This window comes from Canis lupus, chromosome 30 (genome assembly GCF_048164855.1).
Source record: "Canis lupus baileyi chromosome 30, mCanLup2.hap1, whole genome shotgun sequence".
Taxonomy (NCBI): domain Eukaryota; kingdom Metazoa; phylum Chordata; class Mammalia; order Carnivora; family Canidae; genus Canis; species Canis lupus.
In genome coordinates this window covers 29291160-29303125 of record NC_132867.1, presented here as the reverse complement: position 1 = coordinate 29303125, position 11966 = coordinate 29291160, and the positions used below count along the sequence as shown (strand labels likewise).

The 11966-nt window shown below is 37.8% G+C and overlaps 1 protein-coding gene across 1 annotated transcript; it reads left to right on the top strand.

Annotated features, from left to right (window-relative positions):
* Window positions 1-8640: 8640 nt before the first annotated feature.
* On the top strand, window positions 8641-9075 carry LOC140621315 (keratin-associated protein 13-2-like). The gene has a single exon (XM_072806417.1). It carries the CDS (start codon window positions 8641-8643, stop codon window positions 9073-9075), a length of 435 nt encoding a protein of 144 aa, XP_072662518.1.
* Window positions 9076-11966: the final 2891 nt, after the last annotated feature.

The window sequence follows — 11966 nt, the reverse complement described above, 5'->3', positions numbered from 1 at the left end:
ATCCAGCCAACACCCAGGTAATAATCTTTACTTGCAAGGTGAAACCTATCACCACATTCTGCACCTAAGTAACCCACAGCTAAAAGAGGCACTGAGAGCAAAGTAGGGTAGAAAAGTGCCCATGAGTGTCTGCACAAAATGATGGAAAGGAGAGAACTAGGACATCTGTTCAACTGGAGCATGTATTCTGCTTTGAGGCTATCAAGTTTAATAAGATTCAAAAGATGTTTGATTTCCTTAAAATACTTTTAATAAAGAGAAACAATAAAATTTCATTTGAATGAACATCTGAGTGAGGGCAGGTATATTAGTATCATGGTAGAAATGATTAGCATGAAAATAAAACAAATGAGATAATACATATGGGGTTGGGATCCCTGGGTGGCGCAGCGGTTTGGCGCCTGCCTTTGGCCCAGGGCGCGATCCTGGGGACCCGGGATCGAATCCCACATCGGGCTCCCGGTGCATGGAGCCTGCTTCTCCCTCTGCCTATGTCTCTGCCTCTCTCTCTCTCTCACTGTGACTATCATAAATAAAAAAATAAAAAAAAATACATATGGGGTTGTTGGTTTTTTATCTTCTGGATTCAATTGTTACTCAAACTCGTATCATTGAACTCACTTTGCTTTCCAGCCAGAGTGGCCCTAGCAAAGTTTTACGTTGTCCATGTGGTCATGAGACAGGTCACCACTATTTCTGCTTTTTTTTTTTTTTTTATAACCCAAGCATATTTATATGACCACTGTAGCTGGATTCTGAGGTCACTTGCCTGAACACCATAGGTGAAATGGGAAAACTCCTTGACAGATACCCACTAACAGCTCAATCAGGAATAATGAGACATCCTGGATAGCCCTATACTTATAAAAGAAATAAACTGACAATTAAAAACATTTCAATAAAGAAAGCAAAGTCCAAGCTGAGTTGGCTTCATTAGAAAATTATTCAAAGTATTTGAAAAAATCTACATAAAATATTTGGGAAAAGAGAAGCATAAATACTTTCCAACTAATTCTATAAGGCCAACCTTACTCTGGTGGAAAACTAGACATGGACACTGTCATAAGAAAATCACAAACCGGGATCCCTGGGTGGCGCAGCAGTTTAGCGCCTGCCTTTGGCCCAGGGCGTGATCCTGGAGACTCGGGATCGAATCCCGTGTCAGGCTCCCGGTGTATGGAGCCTGCTTCTCCCTCTGCCTGTGCCTCTGCCTCTCTCTCTCTCTGTGTGACTATCATAAATAAATAACAATTAAAAAAAAAAAAAAGAAAATCACAAACCAATACCCATAATAAACAATAGGCATTTAAAAAACCTTAGAAAATATGTCAGTAAATCTACTCCAGTAATGTATTAAAAGTATAATACATCATAATCAAGGATGTTTTTCCAAGGAATGTAAAGTTGATTTGTTTTTTTAAGATTTTATTTATTTATTTAAGAGAGACAGGGAGCCAGAGAGAAAGTATGAACAAAAGAGAGGGGCAGAGTCAGAAGCAGACTCTCCACTGAGCAGGGAGCCTGATGAGGGGCTCGATTCCAGGACCCCAGGATCATGATCTGACCCAAAAGCAGACACTTAATCAACTGAGCCACCCAGGCACCCTACAAAGTTTATTTAATATTCAAAATCACCTAGTGCAATTTATCACATTAAAGGATTAAAAACTCAACTATATAGTAATCTCAATAAATATGAAAAAGTATTTGGAAAAATTCAACATGCATGTACTCACTGTGAAAGCTCCCAGTAAACAAGATTTAGAAGAGAATTTACTAGGCCTAATAATTGGCATTTAGAAAACCATACTATTAGTGTCATAGTTAAAGAAAAACTGAATTCTCAGGAAAAAGGCAAGGGTATCTGCTTTGACCGCTTCCATTCAGCATTGTATTGGATGTTCTACCTAATAAAATAAGACCAAAAGAAAAGAGTCATACATATCTACAGGAAGAAAATTATCTTTTGCAGATGACCTAAGACCTGAAATAATTCACAAAAATCTGCTAGAACTAATAAATGAAGTTCAGTCACAGGATGCAAAGTCATAAAAAAAAATGTAATTCTATGTAAAAATGATGAACAAATAGGGACTGAAATTTTAAAATACTACTCAAAATAGCACCAAACCCACAAAGTACTTAGCTGTAAATCCAACAACATGTTTGCAGGGTTTGTATAATGAAAGCCAAAACACATTGATGAGAGATATTAAAGAGTATTCAAATGAATGAAGAGATATATCATGCTCATGAAACAAAGACTATTAGGATTTCAACTCTCCCCCAAATTGGATGTAAGTTTGACATAATCCTGATGAAAAAAAAGCATCAGGTTTTGTGTAGAAATTGGCAAACTCATTCTAAAATTTATATGGAAATAAAGAGGAACTCATATAGGCAAATACTTTTGAAAATGAAGAACAAAGTTTGGGGATTTACAATCAGATGTCAAAGCTTACTACAAAGCTATAGTAATTAAGGCATGATAATATTGGATAGAGATGTGCATTAATGGAACAGAGGAGTGACCCCAGAAATAGTTCTATACATATATGATTAATTGACCTTTCAAAGGTGTCATGGTGATCCAGTGGGAAAAGGACAGTCTATTCAACAAATGATATCGGGATAATTGGACATCCATATGATATACGCAAAAAAAAAAAAAAAAAAAATTCCTTGACTCAAATTTTGTACCATATACCAATTATTTTTTTTTGTAAACTGAACCTAATCAAAACAAAATCCATCTGGTCTTCAAAACACTTCAATAAAATGAAATGACAAGACACAAGCCACAACCTTGGAGAAAATATCTGAAAAACACCTGTTTGATAGAAGCCTTGGATCTGGTATATATTACAACTCAATTACACAAAGAGAAACAACTCAAATAAATTTTTTGAATAGATACCATTGAAGGAGAAACATGGAAGGCAAATCGCACATCAAAAGCTGTACACGATTATTATCATTAGGGATATGAAAGCTAAAATCACATGTGACACCAGTACATGCCTCCTAGCTAGGCAAAATAATAACGGATAATGGTAATGATAATAATAATAATATGCATGGTGCTATTGAGGATTTGGAACAACTGGAACTTTCATAGTTTGCTGTTGGGAATGCAAAATGGTATAGCCACAGTGGCAAATGGCATAGCAGTGTTTTTGTAAGGCTAAATATGCAGTTACCATGTAAACTAGCAATCCCAATCCCAAGTTTTTATCCAGAAAAAAAACCCAAAACTTTTGTCTATGAAGAAGCTTGCATGTAAATGTTCATGGCAGTTTGGTCTCTAATAGCCCCAAACTGGAAATCATCGAAATGTCATGGATGGTGTGAGTGAAGAACATACATACAGTGAAATGCCACTTAGCAATAAGAAGGAAGGAGCTATTGAACTGTACAATAACATAAATGAATCTCAAAAGCAGTGTACTCTGTGAAGGAATCCAACCACAAAAACTGTGTAATGGACAATTCCATTTACGGTGCATTTCAGAAAAGACTGTAAGGCAGAAATTCAGATATATGGTGGGAAGAGATTGACACAAAGGAGCATGAGGAACCTCTGGGTGATAATGGAAATGTCCTATATTTCCACTGTGTTGGTGGTTACATGACTATACATTTGTCAAAACTCATTGAACTGTATACTTAAAAGAGGTGAATTTCATTATGTGTAAATTGTACCTCAATAGAGCTGAGCTTTAAAAAAAAGTCAAACTGAGTGGAGAAGTATATTTATAACATATGGAAGATGAGGACATAAAATAAAGAATATACAAAGACTCCTAAAAAAGCTAATTTGAAAGGGGAAATGACTCTATAGAATAATTGATAAAAGGTAATAATAAAAGAATAAACTTGAATGAGCCTGAGTTATATAACTAGCAAATGATGGAGTCAGGATTCAAATCCAGTGATTCTGAGTCCAAGATCCCTGCTCCTAATTACTATACTAAAATTGAAAATGAAATTGAAAAATACCTAACAAGTCTACTTCTAAGTGTTTACCTGATGGAAATCCTAGATGTAGGCCTAAGTACAAGTATGTTCTTTGTCACATGATTTGTGATAGTAAGAAATCAAAAATAATAAGGAAATAGATCAATAAAATTTGGTATTATGGGGGATCCCTGGGTGGCACAGCGGTTTGGCGCCTGCCTTTGGCCCAGGGCGAGATCCTGGAGACCCGGAATCGAATCCCACATCGGGCTCCCGGTGCATGGAGCCTGCTTCTCCCTCTGCCTATGTCTCTGCCTCTCTCTCTCTCTCTCTCTGTGACTATCATAAATAAATAAAAATTAAAAAAAATTGGTATTATGGAAGAACTCTATACAGTAATAACAAGAAAGAAACTAGATCTTTATATTATAATAAAGTGCTTATTTGCATGAATTCTGACAATGGTTCCAATCTCCGGGTTCAAATCCCATTTCTGCCACTTACTACATGAGTGGCCATGGGCAAGAAACTCAACTTGTTTGTCTCAACTTTATCATCTCTAAAATAAGAACAATAGCAATATTTACTGAATAGGATTGTTATGAAGATTCAATGAACTAATATTTATAATAAAGTGCTTAGAACAGTGTCTGGCACTCAAAAGCACCACTGAAGTGATAATAGAACTATACCCAAATATATAAATATCAACATAGATATATTTTTAAAGGAATTTTTTAGAAATAAAAAAGTATTCTTTCATAAAAAGACATTTACAAATATATGTGCAATAAGACTGCATTCTTACAACGTAAAACAATAATAGAGAAACAGGGGTGCTTGAGTGGCTCAGTCAGTTAAGCATCAGACTCTTGACTACACAACTCGGGTCATGATCTCAGGGTCATGGAATCAAGCCTCACAAGTTCTGCACGCAGCAGGGAGTCTAAGGATTCTCTTTTTCCTTTTGCACCTCTCCCCACCGCTCTCTTAAATAAATAAATGAAATCTTAAATAATAATAATAATAATAATAACAAAGTAATAAAGTGTATACACTTATAAATATGTGTGCAAAAAATTTCCTGGAAGACTCGTTCAAACTGAATGCATTAGTGGAAAGATAGGAAAAAGCAGGAAACTGAGGTTGGCCCACCCAGGGATCATATCTGTAGTGTTGTATTTCTTTAATTGAGAGAGAGAGAGATGAAACAAGTATGATAAAATGGTAACAATTGGAGTTTAGGCATTCTAGAAAACCACTCGAGTTTGCTTAATCACTCTACATATTCTTTTTTCCATTTTCAAAATGAATCAGGCAAAGGCAAATGTCAGAAGATCAGCGAGGTCTGGAAGCAGAGTCCAGAAATCAGCTACACTGGCTTTTTCATTTAAAATACAAGTTACGGACGATGCATTCTGCAGACTTAAAACGTTTGGTCAGTTTGAAGCAGGAAGAGACATGGGGTAGGATGACCTCTGGGAAAGTAGTGGCTCATGGCCATCTTGCTTGGTACTTGGGCCAGAAGCCAGAGCAGAGAGGTTGAGTGGTTTTCTTCTCCTTTACCCACAGATGGGTCTTTCAGCCTATACTTAGCGATAACCTTTAACAGACAAATCACTCCCTCGGTGAGAGAATTTGGAAAGTAAAATCCAAGTGAGCAATAGCTGTTAGGAAGAAGAACCTTTGCAGACAGGGCAATAAAAGGCCCTTGTAGGTCTTGAGGAGGCAGTTTTGAGAATATAAGAAAGAAGTGAAAGGGAAAGATAAAGGTATAGGCTGGAATATATGATTTATTTTATTTCTACTAATATTCACCTGATTTGAAAGGTATTCAAAAATTTCTGAAAACATTGCAAAAGGGGACTGTCAGCGTAAAGAGTGAACTCTATTAAAGTGATGACCTGGAAAAATAATCATGATTCAGGTAATTCAGGTCATAAAGTTCCTTGTGGCTTCTGAGCCCTCTAATGCTTGTTTGTTCTATGTACTACTGGTATTTTTCCATTTCCAAAAAAGAAAAAAAAATTGCAATATAGCATTTTTTTTTGACATATCCAGATAGTGATTTTTGTTTTCTTGAAAACTTTGCCTGTGTTTGTAGAGTACACAGAGCATTTTATTAGTTTCAGGATCCACTTCTGAACTATTAAAACCACTCTTGTTTTGCTTTTTCTTCCTTTCAGAGGAACACATTTATTAGCATTTCTGAGTTATTCACTAGTATCTGTACAAAGTGCACGAATGACTAATGAAAAGTGTTAACCTAATTAGGAATGGGTGTGGGGCGATGTTAATTGGAATTGACTTATTCTCGAGTTATTTTAATGTTAATTCCCAGGCATGGGGAGCTGGCCTGAAAAAGCAAGATCTTTTTTATTTATTTATTTAGTTTTAGTAGAATCAATTATTAATAGGGAGAGAGAAATATTGTGCATTCTAAAGGAGTTTAAAGGCTGGCATTTTAAGGAATCCCATGTGTTGGGGATGGCACATATTTCTTCAGTAAATTTAATAGGTGTCCATTCATAAAGCATAACTTATTTTACTTCTGTGAATCAGAGTGATGGTTTAAGTATTGCACAAGGGCACTTCATGTGATGCATGCCACACTTTGGATTCTGCATGGGAGAGATAATCATAAAACAAAGTAACTAAGTGCTCCGAAGCAGCGTGCTTTGGAATTCAGCAAGTTAATTTTCAGGTGGTTAAGGAGCTTTCTTTTCAATGACAATTGTAAATGCCATTCCCCTTAGTTAAACCAAATAAAATGTCAGATTCTAAAGAAGATGAATGGGCACAAACCAGATAAGAAGAAGCCCTTTTTCTTCTTCCTTTTTTTTTTGTTTTTTTTGGTTTTTTTGTTTTTGTTTTTGTTTTTCATTAACCTAAGTATGGATTATCCAGATTCTTTTCTCTTTCTGTGCTAAAATGTATAATATATTTTAAATGCATAAAGATCAGTGATGCATGGAATTCTGTTGAACACTATTTAATGCAAATATTCTTAAGAGAGGTAAATAAGGCTTTATTAGGCTTTTATATCTTAGTATAAATAAACTTAATAGATTCTTTTCTGAGACAAGTTAAATTTAAATTTGCTTTTATATTTGCAGAGTATTCAGATCTTGATGCTGCATAAGGAGACCATGGTTTGAGCTTCTATCTTTCTTAGCAGTTAGCAGGAATTTACTGAACTTTCTTTGGCATAATTTTTCAATGTATGGTTTGACCACAGATATCAAAGACCCATGTAGCTCTAATGCTTCAAGTTAGCTGCTTCAGAAAATGTTAGACGTTTTTTCCTGAAGTATAATTTCAGATATAAATTAATAACTGCAACTGAGAATATGTCCCTTCACTCAGAAATAAAACCAAATAACAACAACAATAAAAACTGAGTTGGTTTAGGGCATAAGCAGAGAATAATGCCTGCTACAAGATAGGCTTCTCAGAAAATACACACAGAAATTCAGTTCCAGCAAACACTTCCTTTTAAAGTCTCACTCAAAGGATTGTGTTTATTGTTTCTTAGAAGACCATCCTCTCGGGACACCTGAGTGGCTCAGCAGTTGAGCATCTACTTCCAGCTCAGGTTATGATTCCAGGAGCTTGGGATTGAGTCCCACATCGGGCTCCCCGCAGGGAGCCTCCTTCTCCTTCTGCCTGTGTCTCTGCCTCTCTCTATGTCTCTCATGAATAAATAAATAAATCTTAAGAAGAAGAAGAAGAAGCAGAAGAAAGAAGAAGAAGAAGAAGAAGAAGAAGAAGAAGAAGAAGAGGAAGAGGAAGAAGAAGAAAGAAGAAAGAAGAAGGGGAAGGGGAAGAGGAAGAGGAAGGAGGGGGAGGGGGAGAGGGAGAGGGAGGAGGAGGAGGAGGAGGAGGAGGAGGAGGAGGAGGAGAAGGAGAAGGAGAAGGAGAAGGAGAAGGAGAAGGAGAAGGAGAAGAAGAGCATCCTCTAAGGAAGCCTTTTAGGCTCCCATTCCCTTTAAGGAAGTCCAATGGCATGGTCAGCAGGGATGATATCCATACCCCTTAATTCAAGATATGAGAAAGTCAAGTGTATCATAGAAAAGGCAGGCTGAGTGCTTTGCCAAAGAATCCACAATTTAATTAAGATAAATTAACGGATATCAGTAATTACATGGATTAATTCAAAGAGAAAAGAATAAAAGGTTCACTGCTATACTGCTAAGTATAGTTAGTATTTGGAGAAATCCATTGTGATATGCTTGTGAAGAAAAGGACAAAGTATGTTGAATAGTAACCACTGATGCTTCTGCTAGCCTTAAGGAAATAAAGGATAAGTTTATGCAAGTCCATTTGGTGGGATAAAGACTCACAGTCCACGTGGATTAAAAGGGGGAGGATATTCGGAAGTGTGATGACATGGGACTTCAAAGGTCAAATCACAGAGAATTCCTGGGGAAAGACTGAGTAGCTTCTCCCAAAGTGTATCAGAGTGATTAAAACACAATTAACTATGTGAAGATGTGATAAATTAGAGTTAAGCAATAACCGAGAGAGGCATTCTGACATAGGGTGACAAGTGAGGAGGAGGGAGCATCTGGACGGTGACACATTCACGTCTAAGAGTATATATAGCTTGGAGTCCAGACCATGGCATTGAAACTCAGAGCATCTCCTCACTGCTCCTCAGCTGAACTCACATCTCCTTCCAACATGTCCTACAGCTGCTGCTCTGGAAACTTCTCCTCCTCCCGCTCCTTTGGGGGATACCTGCGCTACCCCAGCTCCTCCTGTGGCTCATCCCACCCCAGCAACCTGGTCTACCGCACTGACGTCTGCTCTCCCAGCACCTGCCAGGTGGGCTCCTCCCTTCACAGTGGCTGTCAGGAGACCTGCTGTAAGCCCACCAGCTGCCAGACATCCTGTGTGGTGTCCAGACCTTGCCCAACGTCCTGCTACCGCCCAAGGACCTCCACGCTCTGCAGTCCCTGCCAGACGACTTGCTCTGGGTCTCTGGGTTTGGGGTCTAGCAGCTGCCGTTCCCTGGGCTATGGATCCAGAAGCTGCTACCTGACCTCCTTGGCTTCTAGAAGTTTCCAGTCTTGTTACAGGCCAACTTATATATCAGCTTTCTGTAAATCAACTTGAGTTTCCAGACCCTTTGAGTAAAATTTTTCAGCCTCTACTTAGAGCTGCTACCATAGAGTTTCTCAGGCCTGTTAGCTAAAGCCTCTTATCACCAGCTCTTCACCCTTTGTCTGGCATCAAATACCAGCTGATAGATTACTTCCTTCAGACAGTGAAATTAATGAATGACCACAATATTAAGTGTGTGCCTACAATTTTAAACAATTGGCTCAGAATTACATAGATCTTTCTTACAAAATGTATGGAGGTCCAGTTTTGTTTGACCTAATAAATTCATTCACTATTGAATCTGATATTTTGCATTGTTCTTTATTGATTTTCAAAGTCTGATTTGTAATCTATCTTTTGGGGCCCCAGGCCCTCAGGATACTTTCCCTAGGAAATGGGTTTGGATTTCCCTAGGAAATGGCATCAGCCTGATGCATGGTGAAATTCTCTGGGCAGTGTACTAAGAGTTAATAAGTGTGCATGTCTTCCAAAGCTGGTAGGATTTTTATTATTGAGAGTATGCCCATATAAAGTCAACATTCTCATCATGTTTTCAGTGAGGACACCTTATGCTTATTTGGTTTTGAGGTCACATTTTCAAAACAGTATTGAATTAGAATTTGTCCAGAGATGTTAACCAGGTGAAAAGGCATTTAGAAACTATATAAAATATTTGAATGAATCTAATATATTGACATAAAAAAGAGAAAATATGAAGTGTTTGGGGTTGGAGGACATTATGATTATCTTAAATATATATAAAAAATGGGTTTTTCAGTGTGTGTGTATTTGTGTGTTTATGTGCAAGAGACAGACAGATGGAGTCTTAAAGTTTAAAACTATGAGGAATGGAAGGAGTTTTAAGGAGAAATATTGGGCTTATTATAAAGAAATATAAATTTGTGAATTATAAATTGACAAAATTATTATGACCTCGGTACTTTGAAGCTATTCAGTTTCTCAACAAGTAGATGAATAATCTCATGTTTGTTTGTCTGTTTTAGTGACTTCTGCATTGAACAGGAGATAGGATTAGACAACTTTTGATGTTCTGAATCTTATAACCTATGCAGGTATCCTTGGGATCAACTGCTCAGCAGTAGTAGTGAAAAGTAGACACATCCTTGTAGAATACAAATCTGAGGCAGGCACCCTTTGTGTTTATTTTTAATTTGAGCAAGTTTTTGTCTGAGAGGCTAAACGTAGTACTAGAATTCAGTTATAACTTTTTCGTAACATATTTGGTGATAACTAATCATGAGTGGGAGAAATCACCAACAAAATTTTACTACTTGCTTCAACCACGTGTAATGGGTGTTTATTGATTTGTCTTTCCTGATACCTTTTTCTCAAGCTTTTTCTAACCGAAGCTGAAAGAAGAGGCTCCTTTTCTCTTATATGCAAGACAATAATGGGCTAAGCATGGATGCATGGAAACCAGGTCTTTTGTGCACAGGAACCTGCCGGGAAGACAGAAAATAGAGTAAAGGAGATGCTCCTGGGTGGCTCAGTCGGTGAAGTGTTTACCTTTGGCTCGGGTCATGATCTTGGGGTGCTGGAATAATGTCCCGCATCAGGCTCCTTGCTCAGCAGGGAGTCTGCTTTTCCCTCTGCCCCTCCCCACTTGTGTTCCCTCTCTCAAGTAAATAAATAAATAAATTTTTTTCAAAAAAAGAAAATAGAGAAATAGGAGGGACATAGGAGTTCTTGGTTACACAGGAGCCTCTGGTTTCCATCATTTCTTAAGCCAGCTTGAGTAGCCCTTCATCTACCTTAATTATACAGGCCAATAAAGTCTTCTTTTGGTCTAAATGAATAAAAATAATTTAAAAAAGATTTCTGTCACTCATAGCCAAAGAGTTATAATTAATAAAAATGTGTCATCATTGACTTTGGTATAAATAAACACTTAAAAATTTTTTAGTAAGACAAAAAGATTCTGTGAGTCTGAACCATTACCATTAGCAGTGAGGGTGGATGCATTCTGGAAAAATGTGGAATGAGTAAAATGTAGACTAAGGAAAACATTCGGGAAAGCAAACTCAAAAGGGTCACAGTAGCATGGCCAGTGGGAAGTCCTGTGGTCACAGTCAGCAAACCTAATACAACTAATAGCTTCTATCTTCAAGTAAGGAAGTCACAGGGCCCAACAAGGACTGATGAGTACAGATAATGTTTAAAACTGAGAACAATCCCAAAATGGAAGGAAAGGGTATCCAGTGACATAGAAGGGTCTAGTTCTGGAATGACTTGGAGATTTACCCCCAATATCATGCAATCTTTGAGGTGAGAGGCCAAAAACTGAAACAGAGAGGCAAAGGAGGGGAGAGGAAATGCATACAGTGGCATACTTTTAATATGTACGCTTTTCCAAGTATAACATGAAGATTCAGATTTCAGGGAGCAGACAAAATGAATACCGTTGGTATCCTTCATTCTCGGAATAGTGATTTTTCCCAATATCTCATTACTGCTAGTTTCTATTTTCCACTTTTCTTTTTCTGCTTTTCTTTTCTCTCTGTTTGTCCCCATATTTCCAGCTCTGCCTCTGCCTCTCTTTCTTATATCTTCATATCCCTTTCCATATCTCTCTGTCCCTCAACCTCTCCATCTTTCTCTCTCTCTCTCCTCCATCTCCATCTCTTTCTATTTCATCTCTCTCTCTCTCTCTCTCTCCCCCCATCTCCATCTCTCCCCCATCTCCATCCATCTCTCTGTCTCTCTCTCCCCCTCCCTTCCTCCATGACTTTTCACCTCTTATGTGCACTCTGCTTTTTTCCACATCCACCCTCTGGTGTCCTATTGAGTCTGGGCACCAGGTAGCACTAGTCAATGTCTGTTGGGTGATGGTGACAGGGTGTGATGGAAGGCTGGGTTCTGTTGTTGGCTAATAAGAAACTAAG

Excerpts from the sequence above, each read along its gene's own strand:
- LOC140621315 (XM_072806417.1), top strand. The coding sequence starts at position 8,641 with ATGTCCTACAGCTGCTGCTCTGGAAACTTCTCCTCCTCCCGCTCCTTT.